This window comes from Chenopodium album, chromosome 25, assembly GCF_948465745.1.
Source record: "Chenopodium album chromosome 25, dcCheAlbu1.1, whole genome shotgun sequence".
NCBI lineage: Eukaryota > Viridiplantae > Streptophyta > Magnoliopsida > Caryophyllales > Amaranthaceae > Chenopodium > Chenopodium album.
This window is the reverse complement of record NC_137858.1, coordinates 3652297-3676611: the sequence shown is the minus strand read 5'-3', so window position 1 is coordinate 3676611 and position 24315 is coordinate 3652297. Positions and strand designations below refer to the sequence as shown.

At 32.5% G+C, this 24315-nt stretch overlaps 3 protein-coding genes across 3 annotated transcripts; 2 read left to right on the top strand and 1 right to left on the bottom strand.

Moving 5' to 3' along the window:
- The first annotated feature begins 2448 nt into the window (after positions 1-2448).
- LOC145614883 (uncharacterized) lies at positions 2449-3731 on the top strand. The gene has a single exon (XM_081669957.1). It carries the CDS (start codon positions 2547-2549, stop codon positions 3555-3557), a length of 1011 nt encoding a protein of 336 aa, XP_081526083.1. The 5' UTR covers positions 2449-2546; the 3' UTR covers positions 3558-3731.
- Positions 3732-14215: 10484 nt separating this feature from the next.
- LOC145614616 (transcription factor bHLH14-like) lies at positions 14216-15825 on the bottom strand. The gene has a single exon (XM_081669679.1). It carries the CDS (start codon positions 15722-15724, stop codon positions 14345-14347), a length of 1380 nt encoding a protein of 459 aa, XP_081525805.1. The 5' UTR covers positions 15725-15825; the 3' UTR covers positions 14216-14344.
- A 5164-nt stretch (positions 15826-20989) lies between these two features.
- Positions 20990-23304, top strand: LOC145613028 (protein FAR1-RELATED SEQUENCE 5-like). Its single transcript, XM_081668096.1, has 4 exons — positions 20990-21315; positions 21451-21778; positions 21873-22019; positions 22537-23304. The coding sequence occupies exons 1-4, from the start codon at positions 20990-20992 to the stop codon at positions 23302-23304; spliced, it is 1569 nt and encodes a 522-aa protein (XP_081524222.1).
- The last annotated feature ends 1011 nt before the right edge of the window (positions 23305-24315 follow it).

Below are 24315 nucleotides of genomic sequence, written 5' to 3'. Positions count from 1 at the left end.
TGAGTAATTTCCGGACCCCTTACGCTAGCTCTGGCCCCATGTATGATTTTATCATTAGCAGCCTTAGAAAGTAGTCTAGAGAAGGCGTCGGCCACCAAAATAAACAAGTAAGGGGACAAAGGGTCACATTGTCGAAGGCCTCTGGTAGGAATGACTTTACCACAAACACTTCGGTTCACCACAAATGAGTAAGAAACCGAACACACACACTCCATCACAAGATCAATCCATCTCTCTGCAAAACCCAATTTATGAAGGAGCTTTCGAAGAAAGTGCCACTCAACCCTATCGTATGCTTTGCTCATATCTAGTTTCATTGCAACGGTGCCATTCTTCCTAGTGCTCCTTTTTTTCATGGTATGGAACAATTCCAGAGCGATGAGTGCATTGTCAGTAATTAGTCTCCCGGAAACAAAAGCGCTCTGGTTCTCAGAGATGAGCCCTGGAAGAATAGATTTTAGCCGGAGAACAATCACTTTCGACACCAGTTTATAGATCACATTACACAAAGTAATAGGCCTGTATTCCGACATAAGAGTCGGGGAAGTTAGGAATCAGGACAACATTGGTAGAGTTAACACGGTCCAAAGAAGCCGTACCCTGTATGACCCTGCTCACAAAATTTGTAACATCATCACCCACAATGTGCCAAAATTTTTGGTAAAAAATGGCATGAGTACCATCCGGACCTGGAGCTTTGCAAGGATGCATTTGACTCAGAGCTGCGAAAATCTCATCTTTTGTTGCAGGCTTTAGAAGTTCTAAATTATCACTATGAGAAACCGATGGAAGGACAGACTCTGACACACCACTCGAGGTAAACAGGTTATTATAAAATTGCTCAACAATTACCTCAATCTCCTCGTCTTCTTCACACCAAACTCCATCAGCATTGTACACACCAGAAATTTCATAATACGGAATACTTTGTAATAAACAAAGTATGGAATTGCTATCAAACAAAATTATACGGTCATATTTTATGGAAGAATGAGATATATGGAGTATTAGTAATAGTGCATTGATAATTTGACAACTAGCGATAATTGAACGTTTTTCATAATTTTAGAATTTTTTTTTTGAAAGATAATTTTAGAAATTTGATTAAATGTAATTAGACTTGTATTGATATTTGATATAGTCCATAGTAAAGTGGCATCTAATATTGTGTCGGTATCATATAACAACCTAAGTTTTAATCTTATTCTATTATCTGACTTTTAATACGTAGTAGCAAATTGCTATTGTATTGTCACTGTTTATCAAAACTCGTAATTATATATATATATATATATATATATATATATATATATATATATATAATCTGAAGTGGTCTGATAATACTCACAAATTGGAGGTTTGATATTGTAAATTTGTAATACCATGTGCTTTGTTTAAAAAGTCAATTTTGCAAAAGTCATACCAATCTCATGGGCAACATAATTAAGCAATAATAGTTTTTAAAGGGACATTAATTAATTTATAATAATTCTACAAGAAAGACAGATTACATATATTAGAATTGTTTAGTGGTTACTATAATATATTCCAAATTATTGTTAATGAATTAGTGGCTTGCATAGGTTAACACGACGTGCAAGAAATATGAAGAAGATGAGGCGTATGAGAATGTTGCAAATTATGAACAAATCCTTGAATAATAAACTATGCACAACCTACATTGATTGTAACCACAAAAATAATCAGCTCCTAATGACATGCTAGCAACGAATGGTCCATTGACAAATGTCTAAATATTACGGAGTACTCCCTTTGTTTTACATTAATTGTCATATGTTCAAATGTTCAATTCCATTTAACTATCACATTTGTCCATGACTAATTAATTGGGACTAGACTATAATATTGAAATGATACAAGGAAATGAATAAACAAATTTAAAATATTGAGGTAAACTGTCACTCAATTTGAGAATTTTAACACACATATAAATTTTTTTTTAAAAAAAAGTCCAAGGTAAGTTCAAACTAGTGATGGTCTCTGTAGTTTTCAAACTCTATATTAAGGAATAAGGATATGAAGGATATTCATGTAGTTCATAAATGTTAGCTAAAAGAAAACAAAAACTTAATACAATTAGAAACTTACTTCATATAATTTTGGAAGTTGAAATGATGAAGTATTCTATGTGGAGAAACAAACTTCTATATATATTATTGCTTTTCCAAATTCAATCCTTTTTTAAAAAAAAAAATTCAACGTAAATTCAATCTCAGTATATGTTTGATTAAACATAATACTCGTACATACTGTATTATCAAAGCATAATTCTCATTAACATCCTTACTTTTTATCACTCTTTTCATACTTTAAAAAAAAAAAAAAAAAAGAAAAAAAGAAATCGATATACGTGAATTACTTAATGCGTAAATAACTTAAGAAAAAGTTGAATATATATTCACATTCCAAATCAACTAATTAGGCTCACATACAAATACCAATATCTATTTATTATACATCTATACACTTTCCCACCTTCCTTCCATTTCAACCTCCTTCCTTTTTCTCTCCTCAACAAAATTATCATGAAAGACGATCATCATCAACACCACCCTCGCCAGCAGCTACCGTTACACCATAGAAGCTTCTGGAAGAATTCCTCAAACTACATACGTAATCCTAAACCAACAGCGTACTTTATCCTCCTCATCTTAACATACGCCTTTGGCTACTTTACCGCCTCACCTTCTCTCTCCACCAACAAAAAACTCACCCCTCCTCCTCCTCCTTCTTATGATTCTACTACTACTCCAACTGTCGTTAATCTCGTTACAACAACTAACAACTGTCCTCTTGCCACGTCACCTCCTGTCCTCGACAAGAACAACGACCATAACCGGTTCGGCCCGGTTTGTTCAAACCCGGTCCCACCCGAAATAATCCGGACCATAATCATAAACCGGGTCTACAACGGAACCTCACCCTACGAGAACTTTCCACCACCCCACGTGGCAGAATTACTCCGTCCTAAACGAGTCAAAGGGTGGGGCTCATACGGCGCCGTTTTCGAAAACCTTATCAGGAAAACCCAACCAAAAACAATCATTGAAGTCGGAACATTCTTAGGCGCATCAGCAACTCACATGGCTCAGTTAACTCGACAACTTGGACTCCAAACTCAAATCCTCTGCCTCGACGATTTCCGCGGTTGGCCCGGTTTTCGCGACCGGGTTGACTACGTCCCCGCCCAAAACGGCGACGTTTTACTCCTCCCGCAGTTTCTACAAAACGTGATTTACCTAAATTCGAGCGAGTCAATATTACCGATTCCGTTTACGACGGGGTCAACGCTTCAGAAGCTTTGCGAATGGGGAGTAATGGCGGATTTAATAGAGGTTGATGCGGGTCATGATTTTCACTCGGCTTGGTCGGATATAAACCGGGCTTATAAATTGCTTAGACCGGGTGGGGTCATGTTCGGGCATGATTATTTCACTAAGTATGATGATAGAGGTGTTAGGAGAGCTGTTGATTTGTTTGCTAAGGTTAATGGGTTTAAGGTTAATGTTGATGGTCAACATTGGGTTATCGAGTGAAACTCGATTCGACTTCGTGTTTTATGATTTATAATAGATGTAAGACATTATGCAAATACTGTGAGATGCATAATGTTTTGTTTTACGGTTGATTTGATTTGCACAAATGTGTAGATTATACGGTTGTAGAAAATAAATAAATGAATTGAAACAGAACCATAAGATTTTTTTCAAGGGTTTTGTGTTATCTTCTTGATTAGTTTGTGGTTGGAAATGAAGTGGATAAATCTATACAAGATTGAATACGTATATTAGTTGCATCATGTGAGTATGTGACTCTAAATTTAATTTGTATAGCTCAAATTATGTTTAATGTCATTATCGCATTATATCTATATATAATTGATGTTTAAATGATTTATAGAATGATATAGGCTATTATAAAACGAGTTTATGTGTGATTTTTGTAAGGAATAGTCTTATATACTCGTACGTAATGACTAGATGAATATATATTATGCTTATTATCTCTGACCTATGAGAATTACTTTAATTTGTACATTGATTGTCTCTTGCTCAGTTTCTCCAATGAAAGGAAAGATGTTTTGAGCTCCCCTTAATTTGTATTATGCATCTTCATTGACTTTCAGTGACAAGCTTATAATGATTTGTTGGCATCCTACAACCTACAACGTATTCCGTACTGTTGTATAGCATAATTTCTAAAGTACTTATTCTGTTTGGAATAGGATGCAAATATAGTGGCTATGAAAGTTTTCATAATCCTTGTACGAATAGAAGGGTTATGACCTTCTGTATAATGCATTGCATATGAATGTTTAACAGCATTTCAAGAGATGATCTATTATAATTTTGAAGTAAAATTATCAGATTGGATATGAGTACACAAAGAAATGTCAATTTTTTGTTCTAAATTATGAAACAACAAGTAAAAGCCTTCAAACTTTCGAAAATTTTTTGTTCCTTTGAGTAACTCCTAATTATTAACGATTATCAGAGATCACAAATGACGAGATCATATCTATTCAATCGGTTTATACATCATATACGAGTAATCTACAAATTTAATTACAATGTATTATTATTATGAGAGCGAAAGCTGAAATCATCTTAATATACAAATTTAATTACAATGTAGTATATGGGTTGATAGAGGCAAAGCTCTTATATATAAAGTGGGCTGAAGTAAGCTTTCTGAATTTCTGACGGAGTAAATCTATCTCAGATATTTGAGCCCATTAACGAAGTGGGTTCGATCTATAACAATGAACACAGTCTCAATCACATCTCCTGCATAAACCATTTGTGATTCTTAGTCGGCCCAAACCATCAGCAGACGACTAACCGGTAAAACTTCACCCTTGCTGTATTTAAATACTCGTAAATTCGTAATAAAGACATATTTCATATACTTCCTACGTTTTTTATGTAGTTACAACACACACTTTATCACGGTCTAAGAAAAGTGACCTTACATAATATAATACAAGTAAGATGGAGTTAAGAGATTATTAGAACTTAGAAGTATAAACAAGTGAGGCATGAGCTTTATGTTGGTAAAATACATGTCGATTTCAATGACAAAATAGAGAAGATGAAAGGGAAAAAATACTTGATAGAAGATCTCAAACTCACAGTCGCGCCGTGGAACAAAATCCACTGCCTTAGAAGCGAAATACGCCACCACCGGTACAGGTTTCCTGATGACGCACGCCCCCCAAGCTTAACACGACTCTCCTTCGTAATTCGTGTACCCGAACCCGAAGCGTGGAATTGCTCAAGAACTGTTCAGATCTCAAAGGTAGGTTTGTGTTTGTGTGTTTAAGGTAATTTTCAGTAATGAAAAATAACGTATATTGATTTTGGGGTAGAGGGTATTTATATGAGAATAATGGAGTAAAGAATAAGCCAAGAAATTAGGTCTTTTAGCCCACGCAAGCCCACCGCCCAAAAGCAAACTGATCGACCGAGCTCTCGCTCGCAGTTGAGCGAGCTATCGCTCGGCCTAGCAGCGAGCAACTAAGGCAGCGAGCTAGCATGCGAGCTATCGCTCGAGCTCTCGCTCGCCCCTGTCGCAAGCAAATGGCCAACGAGCTATAGCTCTCTCGTATCCGAGCTATATAGCTCGGCCTTGCAGCGACCAGCGAACAGCAGCGAGCTATAGCTCTCTCTTTCTTGAGCTATAGCTCGGCCTTGCTGAAGCTATCTATCCTTGCTAGAGCTATAGCTCCTTCGCTAGATCTTTAGCTTGCATATATCACTCCCTCGTTAATTCCTCGCACACTCACTTGGTAAACCTCCGATTTGCATTACTAGAATTGCAAAAACTCCAACACTTTAAATAAAAATAATTGTATAATTTTCACCATAAAATCATTCCTTTAATAGAATGTTACAACTATTGTGACATTTTCATTTTAGAGAAGTGTTGCAACTACAAAGAAACAGAGGAAATATATCTCTGTATGTATTTTTATTTTCAAGCTTGCTAATGGACAATAATTTTGGCTTGTATCGAAATCCGGCCATCTAAATATTACCTCTATTTCTTTTTATCTGTATAATTTATTAGTTACAAATAAAAAGAAACGAAGGTAGTGGATGAAAACTAAAAGTCACCAGATAAACCAGAAAACCACCTTTTAACATGAATCACTCAAAAATTGTTAGAGATAATATCGGAAAATATAGTGTGATATATTTTCCGTATTGATCTTATTAGGAGAATAATATATTTAGGTTTATTATATGTTAAGATATTATTTAAGTATATCTTTTCGGAAGATTGTTTCCTATCTTATATTCTTAGGTTTTGTATAAATAATCTACCTATTGATGAATAATAATCAAGCCATTCTATTCACTCTTCTCTATTAATTTGTCATGGCATCAAGAGCAGGTTAGATCTTGGGATACTTCACAAAAATTCCCTCCCTGCCGGTGGGTTAGAAAATTAAACTCACCGGCGGGATTCATAAATTTTACCCAAAAATTCCGCTGTGCAATTTTTTTTTCTTTTTTTTTGTGAGTTTATTCGAGCATGATTTTGCTCATTTGGATATGAGTTTGGTTTTACTCAGAAAAACCAATAAGAGACTTGAGTGTGGTTTACTCTGAAAAACCAATAATAGATTTGAGTGTGGTTTACTCTGAAAAACCAATAAGAAATTTGAGTGTGGTTTACTCTGAAAGACCAATGAGAAATTTGAGTGTGGTTTACTCTGAAAGACCAATAAGAAATTTGAGTGTGGTTTACTCTGAAAAACCAATATTTGATTGGAGCTCGGTTTTGCTCTGGAAAAACCAAAAATTGTTATATTTGCAGATTCGAAAAGAATGACGTTCCTGTTTGATTGATGACAGATGAGTTCGAAAAGATGAACGTTCTCATCATTGAAGAAAAGAAAAAAAAAATTGAAGGCGACATCACAAGAAGTGTGCATCTCGGCTTCAACAATTTGAAGAATTTCCAATCGCAACGTTCGTGTTACTGCCGTTACGATTGCTGGAGGGTGTTAGAGATAATATCGGAAAATATATGTGTGATATATTTTCCGTATTGATCTTATTAGGAGAATAATATATTTAGGTTTATTATATGTTAAGATATTATTTAAGTATATCTTTTAGGAAGATTGTTTCCTATCTTATATTCTTAGGTTTTGTATAAATAATCTACCTAGTGATGAATAATAATCAAGCCATTCTATTCACTCTTCTCTATTAATTTGTCAAAAATGCTTACTAAATGTAGCATAAAACCTGTTAGATCAAACACAGTTTCGACAAGCTAGCGGAATTTTGGATCGTGTTTATGCGAATGTAATTAATGGGCCTTGGGCTGTTGGCTGCAAGTTGGATTAGGACAAGTGGACTACATGAAGCCAATGGATTCACCCTTCACTTATCTTTTATCAAAATAATTGAATAATCCTTTCATTCCATTATCATTAAAGCCAATGGGCCTTCTACTTTTGTAGTACTTGTTTTTTTTTACTTGTATTTTATAATACTCCTTTTCCTAAACAAGTGCATAGCGTTGATTTTAATTGTTGTTCATATACTATCTTAGCGTTTCATACTTTTTCCACAATTTGCTAGTATAAAAGTTTGAACACCAGTATGTATTTCAATAATTGTGTCCTTATGGAAATTATTAAAAGTTTAAGAAATCAAATATTCATATTGAACACCAATATATATTTCAATAATTGTGTCTCTATGGAAATTATTGAAAGTTTCAGAAATCAAATATTCATTTTGAGACACACTTCCTCCGTTTTTAATTAGATGACACATTTTTATTTTATCACATTATCTATGCATAAATTCAACGATAATATATCTAAGTATGTAAAAATTAATTTAAATTGATTTGTTTGGAAATGCACAATAAGAGGATTCCAACACCACCTCATATGATTATGATTTTACTTATCTATGCATCACATAAGCTAGTTAGAAAAGAGCTCGTGAATAGTGTCAAAAGTCAAAATGTGTCATCTGATCTAATGGAAAACATATGGTGCTTTAAATAAGACTTTACGTGAGTGTATATATATAGACTTCATACATTTTAATAATAATTGGTGTATCAGAGTCGTTTTAACAACCGTGCATATACTATACGGGGTTTAAGCTTAGGTTAACATTACTAGAAATTTGGGATTAATTAAAAAACAGAATAAGTATATATGAAGATATGATATAGGCGTCGTTTTTATCCTTTGTGTCACATGGCTAAATCTTCATACAATGACAAGAAGGAGATTCAGGTTCATGGAACATTTCCACATTTCTGTCAAAGAAGAATTACTTCAACATTAAAATATCATGAGGTCAAATCACTAAGGTCAATTTTCACTCGGTAGTTTTATTTTTTTATTATTATTTTGTGGGGCCCACATTGATATTAAAGGGTCAATCATATACATGAACCACAACATAAACGAGTAGTGAGATGTTACAGTCTTTGGATCATCGTTCGTGAAAGCAACCAGTAAAGAAGCATGCATGAACTTGATTTCTTTATGCCTTGAAAATATTTGAATTTTCAAATAGAAAGTTGAATCAATTAAATACTAATTTTGAGCACGAGGTGCATTATTATTATTCTAAGTAAGGTACTAGAAATACATGTTCATGATAATGATTTAGAATCAAAATCAAGTCCATGAGAAAATAATAAAAGCAAAAGAATATATTGTACAATGTAAAAAAAATTGTAACTGATACATATTGCCTTTGGTACTATCCACATTTTCTATGCTAAATTGCTAACTAAAGTAACTATAGATAGTGATATGTACATATAGAAAAAAAAAAAATACTAATATAACTATTTATAAATTAGAATCCCAAAACAAGCTAAATTGTAGTAGTAAAAATTCTTTCTTTTTTTTTTTTTCTGAAAAATGTTGTACATATCCCTTAAAGCTACATACTAGTATAATATAAGCATTAAATACACTCTCACTACAAAATAAAGTCAATATAGCATCAACTAAAATTTGTTGCTATTCACTAAAAATTCGTTGCCAACTCTATTTAGTAACGGGTTGGAAACAAAAACTTGTTGCTAAAACGCTTGTTGCCATGTGATTTTGGCTACTAGTTGCAAAACAATTTTGTTGCAATATTGCATCAATTTAAATATAGTTCCATGATGGTTGCTGTTTTTGGTGCAATTGTTGCCAACTTTGACAACAGATTACCATTGGTTGTTGCTAAAAGTAGCAACAAACTATTAATGTTGGTTCCTAAAATAGCAACAAATTATTAATGTTGGTTCCTAAAAATAGCAACAAAGTATTAAAGTTGGTTCATAAATTTAGCAACAAATCATAAAAATTGGTTGCTATCAAAACTACGAGACAAAAAACCCAATTTCTATTTGGTTCAACCCGATCCCGACCTTTACCAATCTGAAACCTCACTCGAGTCAACTCGGCTCGACTTTGCATGTAAGGCTCTTTGAATCCCCAGTCTCAAGAATCGCAGTTGGTAGGAGTCGAACTTGTTACCTCAAAGTCACATGGTGAAACTCTTACCAACTATACCAAGTACTATTTGTTTACTTCTATGTATATATAATTTATAATAAGTGAATGAAATATTAGAGACAAAATTGAAAAATTTGTCTCTAAATTAGGGACGAAATCAAGAATTCGTTTCTAAATTAGAGACGAAACTGAAATCCGTCTCTATTTGATGTCATTATAGCAACAAATAATAAGAAGAGTGTCTTCAGATAATTTTATACGTAACACAACTTGTTTCCAATAGCAACAAATAAAAAAATACGTTATCATCTAGCAACAATAGTTTAGACGACTTGTTTCTAATGGCAACAATTCCAAAATTCATTGCCTTTGTTTGTTTCTAAATCAATACAAATAAAATATTTGTTGCTATAGTTTGTTACTATATGGCAACAAGAGAAAATTATGATGTCATCTAGAAACAACTAGTAAGACAATTTGTTTTAAATAACAACAAATCAAAAACATGTAGCCATTAATTATTAAAAAACTAAAGCATAAAATTCGCTTTTAATTAGGCAATGAAAAAAATTATAATAGTTGCTATTTAGCAACCTTTTACAAATCTGTTGCCAGACTTAGTTGCTAAAAAGCTTTTATTTTTGTAGTGTCTAGAAATTAAAATTGTTTAAATTTAAGAAATCAGGACAAAAACACACAGTTAGCAGTAGATCATTGATCGCAATCTTCCTCCTAGTCGTGAGAATATACCCCCGCGAAGCAACTGATTTACGTGTCATAAATTCCTAATTTTATAAAATTTTCAAGAGTATATATTTAATGCTTATATGTAGCCCTAAGGGATATGTGTATGACATTACCCTTTTATTCCCCTTGAAGTGTAGTTTTTTCTTTTTTTTTTCCTACTCCGTATTAATCTACTTAAAGAATATAGATAGAGCAACTTATACAAACTTTGGGAAACTAACATTCAACACAATATCTCTGCAGCAATCTCAATGATATTAGGTAACGCTAAGAAAAAAATCACCCGGCAACAAATAGAAATCTCACCTCCATTTCACTTCCAACACAATTAGGGCATGTTCACATTTACTGAAATGAGCTGAATTGAACTGAATTGATTGGAGCTGAACTGAACTGAGCTGAAATGAATATTTTATGAGAGAAGAAAATTAAGAACTGAGCTGAACTGAACTGATTGAAGCTGAACTGAACTAAATTGAAATTAAGTAAATGTGAACAAGCCCTTAGTTACGAGCAGTAGCTTATCTTACCATAATACCATGCATTGTAGAGCTACAAGGATTGTAATCAAGTCCTTAATTACTTGCAATTTTTAAATTTCATAATTGGATGGAGCTAGTAGGTCACTATTGATTTATTGAATATTTCACCCAAACACATGTGTTGTTCCCTTTAAATAAATAAATTGTTAACGATTTCTTTTTTGCATTTAATATCTCTTTTTTTTTATTTTTTGTACTTTGCAAAAGATAGTACTTAGCTTACCATTGTGGAACTTGTAGATTAAATTATGTAGTTTGAAAAATAATGATGATGTGACATCCCAAAGTTATAAGGGACTATACTATTCATTGTGGATGCTTTCATATACTTAAAATACGGCTTTAATATATATATATATATATATATATATATATATATATATATATATATATATATATATATATATATATAATACAATCACAAGGAATTTGGTCTGCCAAATAGTTGCTCCAAACTTCGAATTAACAAAAAATACAACTCTCTTTATAAAAAATAATGTAAAAATAAAAAATAAAAAATAAAATTAAAAAAAACCCTAGCAAAAAAGATTAATAACAATGCAATATATTATTACTTATTAGCAAGAATAGTTTTGATCTACAAAGAGATTTGCTAAGCTACCTACCACCAATGAACAATACTACTTGAAATTAGGGATAGATAGAAACAAACTTACAATTATTTGTAATCCAGACAAAACTTTAAAATTAGGTGGATTAAATGATTATATGGAAGGTTTAAGGGAGTGATTAGAATGGTTGCGTTGGGTACTAGGGTTGCCTGTTGTTAGCGGCTATTTACAAGTATGACTTTAAAACCATAAACCAAAAATAAATAATGTTCAACTTATTCTCTTTTAATTCAGAGAAGCGTAATTTTTATATATGACTGGCCACATCGGTTATTAGAGGGGTTAATCGATTAGGGAAAACTCATTGGTCAGGGATACTTGAGGACATGGTTCGGACAGGGGTTACTCAAGGGATTAATCGGTCAAGGGCTACTTAAACAGTTCATCAGTCAAGAGTAACTCGAGTAATCCCTGATTGAGTAACCCCGACCACACAGAAAATCTCCCTCAGGGAAATTTGTTTATTTAAGGGTTATAAGTTAAGGTTACGAAAAAGTTTTTTATGTAATAAGTGTTAATAAGGGTGTTTATCAATTTTAATTTACAACTTAATTAGAATTAGATAAGTTCATATAAGTCCATATAAAGCAAATTTAGATAAGTAAACAAAGGAATAGAAGACTTCAATAATCAAGTAAGTGGTGAGACGCATTTTCAAACAAATGCACATTCTAGAGACGCATGCTAGTTTACTATTTTGAAGCTATTGTTAATTCAATAATTTGTTATTGTCTCAAATCATTTATTACTTTGAGAAAAATGAGTACATTCTAGAGAACGGATAGGCTTGATAATGAGTGTATTGCTGTTTTTGGAAAAAAAAATCTTTGGAATCCTAAGATTTTGTTACCTATTTTGGCATATGTTTAGCTCGACCTATACAAGAGTTGAAATTCAAGGCATGCCTGGTTACTCGATCTTGAATACCACTCTGAAGCTTTGTAGTTAAAAGCTTGGTATTTTTTTAAAAAGAAAGATAGCGAATTTAATAAATTAAGAAATGTCCAAATTCGTCAAAATGATGAAATATTGGGGAAAGGAACCAATACAAGCATATTGTGTTCAGCTTATTTCATTTATGATTATAATTTTTTGAGGAATAATGAGTTCAAATAAGGGTCGACTATCTTCAATAATTTTACAACTATTTATTTTTTCTGTTTTAGGGCATGTTCACTTCGGCTTAATTTCAGTTCAGTTCAGTTCAGTTCAGCTCAGCTCCAATCAGTTCAGTTCAGTTCAGTTCAGCTCCTAATTTCCTTCTCTCATAAAATATTCATTTCAACTCTATTCAGTTAGTTCAGTTCAGTTCAGTTCAGCTCCAATCAGTTCAGTTCAGTTCAGTTCAATACATGTGAACAGACCCTTATTCACCTACATTTCGCTTACAATGTATGATCTTCACTTGAACATATAGATACGATTACACATAAGCCCTAAAGCTTATATTTCTTTAAGAGAACCGAACATAGTCTCCTAATATGAACTTGGAATTATCAAATATCAACATATTTTTCTTTTTTGAAAATGTAGTTTGGGCAAGTTTTACTACCCTTGATTTGAACTTATATTTCTAAACTTAACAGAACTTTTTTATCTTGGAATAAGTGAACAAATGAGCTGGCAAGAATATAACCTAAGTAGTGATAAGTTAAAATGGCGAAATGAGCACACCTGAAATTCTGATAAAAACAATTCCATTAAGTTCATCAAGTAGATGATAATCAGATGAACCACAAGGAAACATAGTATATACTCCATATTGGTAATTTTCTTATCATAACAAGAATGTTATACACGCATACGGTTATACCCTCTCTTCCATATAGTACTATGACTGTAGAATTGCACCACCCCACCCCTCCCACAACTAACCAATGAACAAAAGAAACGAAGAAATCACCTTATAAAATCTTAAGTTGTCTTTTTGAGGGATCGATTAAGCTTAATTAGTAGCAACGTCAGATTTTCGTTGGTCATTGATCATTGTTATTACAGTAATATGGCTGCGCCTTGCTCTACTGCATGCCCCGGATGAAATAAAACAAAAAACAACAACAACAACAACAACTAAAAAAGCATGATTATTATTGTTCCAATTTGGTGATAATAAACTATTTGTAGTAATTTTGTTTATAAAATCTTCTCTGAAGTATATACACTTTATTAGCCGTAGAGTCCTCTTCTATTAAACGGAGTAATTAAGATGCATTGCTGTTTTTTTTACAAACACTAGATTGTATCCGTGTTAGCACACGGTATATATATAACATGTATATTTAGAATTATATATAATAGGAAAGGTGAAAGTTATTAACAAAAAATATTGGAAGTTATTTAATAGGAGGTTATAGAGAGCGCGAAAAAAAAAAAAAAAAAAAAAAAAAAAAACTAAAAACAAAACTAAATTCATGAGAGTTGATGATTGAGGTTTTGGAGAAACCTCATTAACTTACTCTGTAATTATATTATAGAAGTCTAGACGATCCAAATACCAGCAATTAGTAATCATGATTATTATTGTTCCAATTTGGTGATAATAAACTTAACTATAAGTATTTTATGGATAAACATTAATCAACCGATTGTTTAGTTCTATCCCTTACATAGTTACATGCATCTTGTACTGAAACAAATATCGTTTTGAAGTTACAAATTACATTCTTTTAGAAACTTGGTATACAATTGGGGTGGGGTGGGGTGGGGGTGTTGGGGATAATACATTACACATTTGATAAGCTACAAATTATGGAGATAAATAAAGAAGAAGAAAATTGCGTAATGAGACAAGTAATATTCTCCATAAGATAATAAACATAACACCTTAAGTTGGCAAAATTAAAGACGGAGTACAAGAGAAAAAAGAAACATAGTTAATATTAGTAAGAAAATGGACCTATCTATTATTGCATCCTACTAATAATAGCAGCTTTCAATATAGCGTTACTCTTCAAGTCTTGTGGAACCTTAACAATCACAACATCTTGAAGCATCATCTCATCAACTGTGGACACACTTGCATGATGAACTTGCAATTTTAGTTGCTTTAGCACATTCATTAATCTTGCTGCTGGATGATTAACGTTCTCACATTGAACCCTAATCATCGCCTCGTTTCCTAGAACCCTAACATCGATTTCGAGTGGGATCTTACTATTATACATGTTAATATTGCTACTAATTCCACTCGGACTACATAATCCGGTGTCATTAGTAATACTACTTAACATATTACAATCAACTTTCATCATTTGAAGTTGTGATTCTAACACATTAACTTTTTCTTTTAACTCATTTATATAGGACACTGCATCAGCCAATAAGGATGCCTTATCCATCCTACTCACCATAGGGACCACGGCCCGGAGCGCGTAGAATCGGCTATTCATTTTCTCTCTCCTCTGTCGCTCCGCCTCCACATGGTTCACCACCGTGGACGGACCCTCACGAGCCGCGCCAGGCCGCCTTCCCCTCTTCCTCACCACCCTCTGCCTGCTTATGGGCTCGTCCGAGTCATCATAATCCTCGGACGGGCCCATAAAGCTAGCAGGTTGAGCTTGGTTGGTGTTGTTAAATGCACCAACCATGCCCGAGTCATAGAATGAAATATCATCACCACTACCACCCAAGCTCAACTCGGGCTTTGTCGGGCCAATATCAAAGTTACTCAACGGCCCAAACAGAGAATGAGCTTGCTGAATTAAAGCCCAATTCTCTTCAATAACCTCGACGGACCCGAGCTCAAGAACCCCATTCGGCACGGGTATGCACACGAGCGTGTGCAGCCCGTGCGAATGGGCTTCCTTGGCCCGTTCACAGTTATACAAACGAAGAGAATGGGCCCCACTTAACCAAACCAAAGAGCCAGTAGTAAAAGCTTTAGCTAAAGTACCTGAACTTCCACACCCACTAGCTCTTTGCTTGAAAGGGTATGACTTGGAAGGTGACGTCATGTAAAACCACTCAGCATCAGTGAGTACGTCATCCATGGAAGACCCACCATCATCAAAGTCATCGCTAAGAACTAAGTTGGGCTTCTTCTTGGGCTTTGTTGTTGGGCTGCTGATGCCCTGAAAATGGCCCTCTCCCCAAATAAGGGAAAGTGAGCAACTAGGGTTGACAACGTTGTTATTGTTATTTGTACATGTTTGCCAAAAGATGGCATAATTCCACCAGTGTTGCTGGTTTTGTAATAAAAACTCGATTTTTTGTTTTAGCGTTTGTGGAGATGGTGATATCAAAGAAGACGATGAGGATGATGAGAATACCATGTTTTCATCCATGTGTTTATTACTATAAAATGGAATTTTTTTTATTTAATTGTTTTTAACTTAGGAAAAGAAAAACTTGGTTTTCAAAAGTAAAGGAGATAGATGATTGTGGGTTGAACAAGATATGTGAGGTGGTAAGCGTATTTAAACCAAAATACAATAGAGTAGTGGGCCCAGAACCGGGCCGGAGGTGGGCCTGTAACTTTATTGCATTATTAGAAGGGAAAGGGAAAGGACATTGGTGGATGGAATATGGTACTATCTTTTTTTTTTTTTTTTTTTTTTTTTTTTTTTTGACAACTACGAATATGGTACTATCACTACTACATATAACATACTATGTGGGTGGGATTTGTGGGGGAAAAATCAAGATATATTTACTACTACCAGAGAACTGTCCAATAAAATCTATTGAAATATTTTTTGTTTCATAAAATAAACTTCCTATTTTTCCTCAAAAAAAAAATATAAAAAATAAATAAATAAACTTTCTATTTTTAAGGTTAGTACTTAGACGGGGAGCCTTTTTAAGGCATTGTTGCATATGCGGGAATTTTCTATGGACGTGGATCATAGTTTAGTTTCTAGTTAGATATGTCGTTGGACGGTTGGATGGCTTGGCCTCCACATACATGTGCTGATGTGCCTCCAAGTATTACCATATCCCTTTTGCCAAAATTAAAGGACCGCGTTATATGAATAGATATTTAAAGTTATATACTCCTTTTGTTTATTTTATTTTATTTTATTTTATTTTATTTTCATCACTTGGTGATACGCGAAGTTTAAAAGAGTAATATTTTATTATGAATAGGTGAATAATTTATCATAGTAAAATTAAGATAAAGACCATACAAGATAAAGTATATAAGGGAAGGTATATATTTATATTATTTAAGTGGAGACCATGGAAAAAAAAAATAATAAAGTAATTTTAATGGGGTTTACAGTAAAAGAGAGAAATAATAAAATATAGTATAAAGTTATCAAATAAGGAAGTGATACATTAAAAAACAACCCCCGTAAGAAGGAAATGATGCATTTTTAAAAAATAGAGGAAGTATTACATGACCGCATAAATTTTTATTACGGTGAATAATTGTTTGTTTGATAGGTAAATAATACTCCATACTCTATTAGTGGTAAGTTTGTTAAGTTAACGTCCTACCAAACACTTTTCACCACTTATCATATACAAAGTACTAATTTATCTTGGTTAGTTTGAAAGGAATTTTTTATTTGTTCAGACTAAATAAAGACTGGTTTGGTCATCTATTGTTCAACAATTCACAAAATCGTTAGTGATACGTGTGTTGAGGCCAACCTAGTTATATATTCTCATCAAAACAATTCAGATATAAATATGTTTAGATTTAAGATTTTTGTATCGAGAAACATGAAATATTCAAGTCCATTCATTTCTTCTTTACCAAAAAAATTCACGAAAGTAATGTGTTGACTCTTGAGCATAAGATGAGATACAAGAATGCCCCTTGTGCACTTTCTAATTTCCTCCCTTTACCCCGATCATACCCCTCGTTTATACTTTGCTTAATAAATTACTCCATATATAAATATATAAACATGCAATGAAAACTAAATTAATTTATACGAAGTACAAAGATTATAAATCTTGTCTATTTTTTTTATTGTCCTTAAAATAAAATATGATTGTTATATTATGTAATGCTTAATGTATGGAAAAATAAATAAATAAATAGAGTAGGTAGAAAATGTTGTACACATTAGTAGGAATTCCAGGAACCATAAACAAAGGGCAAAAATGTCCTAATATAATTAAGAAAAATGTAGTTGTAAATGATAAGGATATATTAGGGGTGAGCAAAAATTCAGGGTACCCTGATCTGGAACCGGAACCTGTTCGAAACCGCAGGTTCCAAACCCGGAACCTGTTGAACAGGTTCCGGTTCCGGGTAATAAAATTAGGAACCTGTTGCAACAAGTTCCGGTTCCGGGTAATAAAATTTTGGACCTAGAACCTGTAGGGTACCCTGTTAGTACATGTTCCCTATAGGATACATGAAACCGAAACCTATATGGTATTGAATATTTTAGACAATTAGTGTTGGTTTGTTATATTTGAAGCAGTTTACTAAAGTTGTAAGCTTTAATTGTGAACATCCATTTTTAAAAATATAGAATTGTCACAATTATCAAGTAACTATTAAGCTTACTTTGAAAAACAGGGTACCCTATTTAGGAACCGGAACCTGCAGATTCCGGTTCCAGTTCCCAATTCTTAGGAACCTGTTGCAACAGGTTCCGGTTTCGGTTCCTATTTTTAGGAACCTGTTGCAACAGGTTCCGATTCCGGGTACCGATATTTTTACAGGGTACCCTGCTACGCTCACCCCTAGGATATATGTAATTCCAAAACAAATACGGGATTGATTTCCTTGGAATTTTCTTTTGTCATTTTTGGAACTTTTAATTGTAGGGTGGCCATGTGGGGAAAAACCACATTATCACATATATACGTCATAAAGTCATGCATATGTGACTATATGTTGCTTGCATCTGAAAAAATACAATTTTTTTTTTTTTGGGTGCAAATCTGAAAAAATACATGCATCATTTATTGATTTATACGTACTACTCGTACGTAGTACCGGAGTAGTTGGCTGCTTATTGAGTTTATTTACCGATGCAGCAATAAATGTTTGCCTTGGAAAGTATTTGTTAATTGATGATAAATTTGATAATACTCCGTATTGAGTTTATATACTTGTATATAAATAAGTAGTACGGGCCTATTTGATTAATTGAACTGAACTGAATATTTTATTAGAGAAAAAAATTAAGGATTAAACCGAACTAAACTGAAAATAATCTGAAGTGAACAGACCCGTAATATGTTTCCTTAGTTTCAAAAAAAAAAAGAAAAAAAAATAAAAAAAATAATAGTACGTTACTGTCTTCAAAAAAAATATATATATATATATAAAAAAAGAGTAGTACTCGTACTCGATTAAACTTTGATGATGCCTCCTTGGTGAATTATCTGGTTAATGAAATATATATATCTCAATCTATCATATGAAGTACGAAGTATTTAATTTGTCAATTGATGATAATTTTAGCCAAAAAATTATGTTTATATATACTCGGCATAAAAATTAGACTAGATGATTTTATTTGAACTAGTGATGACCTTCTAGAGTTCTAATCACCTTGGTTTTAATGTCATGCATGTTAAATAGTGAGTTTAACAAGCAACTTAAATTTTATTAATAAGAGCTCTGTGATTAGTTTTAATTTTAATGAGAGCCGTATATGACTTGAAGAATATCCAATGGAGATATATGAGTCTATTTGTAAAGACAATGTTGTTTTGATGGAGTAATAATATGCTGTTTTTCTGGGTTGCGTCAAAAAAATATATATATTAATTAGAGCTCTGTGATTAGTTTTATACGAGTACTAATTACTTTATCGGCGCCTTTTTGGTGCAGCAGGCCACATGGTGCGGCCTGCTGCCATGTCAGCCAAATAACGGAGTCCAATCGTGCATAACGGGATTGAACAACACGCGCTATAAGAAACACGCGCTATAAGAAAGACGCGCAAAAATCCCTAAAAACCTAAAACCCAGAAAAAACATCTAATGCAATTTGCGGCGCACTCATTTTTCCAGAAAAATCGATAAAAACGAAGAAAAATCAAGCTGAAAACTAGATCCATTTTTATTCCAGAAATTGAAGAATAACAATGGAAGAAGAATTCGAACAATTACCTGATTCGCAGGAATCAATAGAGATGGAGCAAATTGAGGATTCATTGATGAATCTCGAAATCCAAACCAATAATCAGGTATTGGATCTGGAAGATGAAAACAGATACAAACAAATTGAAGAAATTGATTTCAACAATGACATACAAGGCAAAATCTACATTGTGTTTATCATATAATAAGTAAAAAATATGAATGAATAAGTAAACCAGAAATAAAATAGGGTTTTTAAGTAACTCTACTTTAACAAGTAATCACTATAATATAGTGTGGTCACAAGTAACACCTGCAAGACCATGATAAACCCATATAAAACATTAGGATTTCAAGTAATCCCTATAATAAATAGAAAAAAAAAACATGTAATCCCCTTATAATAAACAAGGATTTCAAGTAACCCCTATAATAAGTGTGTAATAACAGAAAATAAGTAACCTCTATAATACACTAGGAGTACAAGTAACCAGTATATATAATAAACTATAATTACAAGTAACCCTTATAATAAATGTATAATAACTAAAAACAAGTAACCCGTATAATATACTAGTAAAAAACAAGTAACCCGTATTATATACTAGTAAAAACAAGTAACTCTTGATTATAAGTAACCCTCATATTTTTTTTTTTTTTTGAAAGAAGTAACCCTCACATCAATATAACCCTTGATTAAAACTAACTAGTAATTTTACTTGAAAATTTTTACAAGTAACCCTTGATTATATACACATAACCATTGGATAACAAGTAATGCAGTTCTTGAAAAACCTTACAAGTAACCCTAGTGTACTCTAACAAGTAACTTCATATAATGTCATTAATAACTAAGAACAAGTAACTCTACTTTAAAAACTTATGATTAACCCTAGTGCTTTCTAACAAGTAACCCCTGATTATATATAAGTAATCATTGAAAAACAAGTAATTCACTAATTTAAAAAGCTTACAAGTAATCCTAGTGCAACAAGTAACCCTAGTGCATAATAACAAGTAACCTCATATTATACAAGTAATCCACTACTGCAACAAGTAATCCTGTATATAACATATAAGCATTGCAACAAGTAACCCTGCATATTATTAATCCTATGTATTGTATCAATATCCAGCTGTATATTCCTAACTTCAATTTACAATATGCAGAATTGAATATAAGTCCTGCAGAAACAAGTCATAGTACATTGACAGAAGAAAGTGGAAATCAAGCTGAACAACAATTGAATGATTTCGCAGGAAGTCTACAAGGTTTTACAGCCTCAACTTTGGATGAAATATATGAGTAATATAGGCTTCATGCTATGGTTGTAGGATTTAGTATAAGACATTCAACAACAAGATATACACAAGGACAAAACAGAGAAATCAAAGGAAAGGATTTTGTTTGTTCTAAAGAAGGGTTCAGATGTGTACCAAAAAAAAAAAACCCCCCTCCACCAAGTGATAACAAAAAAAAAGAACTCATCAAGTTCCTGAAACTAGGACAGGATGTCATGCATTCATTAGAGCAAAAAAAAAACAAAGAAGGAATGTTTGTAGTTGAACAGCATGTTATAGCACATAACCATGAGTTGACAAGAAGTGTTTGGCAGCATTTACATAGATCAGAGAGAAAGATAACAGAAGAAAAGGGAAAAGTCATTGATTTAATGGCAGACAGTGGACTAAGACCAACAGATGCATATAGATTAACTAGTAGTGAAGCAGGAGGAGAAGAACTTGTAGGACACACTCTTACAGACCACTACAATTACATTTCAAGGAAGAAGATGAAAGAAATTCAAGGAGGTGATGCACAAACTGTAATAGATAAATTATACAAAAAGCAAGCAGAAGATGAAGATTTCTTCTTCAGGTAACTCCTACTTTTTATAGTAATAAGTAAACCAGTAACTTCTATTACCAGAAACTTCTGAATTTCTTTTTCAGATTTAAGTTATACCAGTAACTTCTATTACAAAAACAAGTAACTTCTGAATTTCTTTTTCAGATTTAAGTTAGGAGGTGGTGAAAATGAAAACAAATTGAATGCTATTTTTTGGAGAGATTCTGAAATGAAGGAAGATTTTCAAATTTATGGAGATATTGTTGTGTTTGATACCACATATAGGACAAACAAATATAATCTTATTTGTGCCCCTATTGTTGGTCTCAATAATAACTGGCTAAATGTAATGTTTGGCTGTGCTTTTATTGCTGATGAGAAAAAAGAAACTTTTGAATGGGTATTAGACACATTTAAAAAGTCAATGGGTGGTAGTGAACCTGCTTCAATATTTACAGATCAAGACTTGGCAATGTCTAAAGCAATTGAAAAGGTGATTTATAAACTAATTTATAATTTCAGCAATATGAATTCTTATAAAAAAGACAACAGAATTATAGAAGAATAATTTAATTTCAATTTTGTAGGTTTTTCCTCACTCAAGACACAGATTATGTATTTGGCATCTTATAAAGAATGTTGTATCAAGATTTGGAGCATTGAAAAGAGATACCTCATTCAAAGATGCATTCAACAAATGTCTTTCAGGATGTGTGACAGAGGAAGAATTTCAGGTAATTTTATAACTATCTTCCTAATATAAGTAACATATATAATAATCTTAATACAAGTAATCATATAATAAATAATACAAGTAATCATATTGTACAGGTAACTTCACTTGAAACTATAATAAAAGTAACCTCAATACAAGTAACAATATAATACAACACATATAATACAAGTAACCTTACTAGAAATTATATAATACAAGTAACTTCAATACAAGTAACCATCTATTACAAGTAACAAGTAACTATTACATGTAACATAATACAAGTAACCATTATAATTTTGAGGTTACATGTAATGGTTTTATGGTTACTTGTAAGATGTACACTTACAAATTTTAACAATAGTTTTATGGTTACTTGTATAGTTTAGACCTGACCATTACTTATAAATTTAACAAGTAACCATAAACTTTAACAAGTACCTATTACTTATATACTTTTAACCAGTAACCATAATTATACTTTTATTCTTAATTATTTGTATTCTAAACCATTACTTATAAATCTGAATTTACAGATATGCTGGGATTCTATGATTGCCAAATACAAACTTGAAAACAATAAATGGTTTAAAAGGTTGTATGGTCTGAGAGAAAAATGGTGTACACCATTAAGTAAAGACTTTTTTTCTGCTGGTATACTATCATCACAAAGAAGTGAAAGTGCTAATAATGCAGTTGGGTTTAAGGCCAACAAAAACACAAGCCTGACAGATTTCTTCAAAATTTTCAATCAAACAGTGAAGAGGTGGAGAAAGAATGAGTCTGATGCTGATTTTAAATGTTCAAATTCAAACCCAACTTCAAGTATTCCTTTTATTGGATTACTTAAACATGCTTCTGAAGTATACACACAAACTATTTTCAGATATTTTGAAACAGAATTCATGTACTCAATTGGATGCATAACCTATCATCATGGTACTGTGGGAGATTTTTATCTTTATCAGGTGCAGATTGAGTATGATGACAGCAGCAGGCAATATGTTACATTTAACAGAGCTGAAAACAAAATAGGATGCTCTTGCAAGAATTTTGAAGAAATTGGATGGCTTTGTTATCATTGTATAAAGATTTTGCATCATCATAATGTGACAAGAATTCCTAGCATATACATTTCATCAAGATGGTGTAAAATGGCAAAAGCACATGTTTGGAAAAAGAAAGATGATGATGCAGCAGGAATAGAATCTCACTCAGACAAATTAATGCCTTGGAGACATACAATGGCTAGAAGAAGCTACAATATACTTTTACAATGTCAAGAGCACAAAGAAACGCGATAATTGGTTGAAGCACATTTCAGAATGATAATAGAGAAGGCAGATGAATTCAAAAAGGAATTGCAAAAGAAGAAAGAGAAAGAAACTTTATCTGCTCAACAGGAAGCTACAAGTAATCCACAGAACACTTCAACTGATCAGCAAAATGAGGAAGAAATTCCTACAGTCATGGATCCTGAAAAAGCAAACACAAAGGGAAGAAGCAAAAGAATAAAGGGGCACTTTGAGAAGGGCAAACAACCTAAAGCAAAAAAAACAAAAGCTATGCAAGCCAAAGGAAATACTAGAGAATTTGGAACAATAACTCCAACTCAAAATCCAAAGTTATTTTAGACTCCTACTGATGTAATATTTCTAATTACTGACTTACAGGTTTTTGTTCAATTTTTATATTATAGACATTTTGAATTATTGAGTAAACTTCATTATTTGAATCATATGTATCACAGGTAACTAACTTCAATCCTATTTAAATACAAGTAACCTATTAACAAAACTTTTACAAGTAACATTTCTCATTCATAACTTATACAAGTAACTAATACATACAAGTAACTCTACTATTATTCATATTATATATGTAAATAAAAAACGAGTAACTCATAACAAGTAACCCTAAAACAAGTAACTCATAACAAGTAACCCTCAAAACAAGTAACCCATAAAACAAGTAACTTCCAAAAAAAGTAACACCCAAAACAAGTATCCCCAAAACAAGTAATTCCAAAACAAGTAACCCCAAAACAAGTAACAACAAAACAAGTAACCTCAATTGCTGAAAAATAAATACTATTGCACATGTTGTTTGTCAGCAATAACATCAAATTTGTCAGGAAAATAAATTATTTTTGAAAAAGAAAAAGTTATACAAAAACAACAAAAATCATGAGAAAGTTAACTAAAATTGAAAAAGTAAACCCAAAATCAAGTAAACCCAAACAAGTAATACACAAAAGAAACCACAGAACAATTACCCCAAAACAAGTAACCACAAGTCAAGTATTTTACAACAAG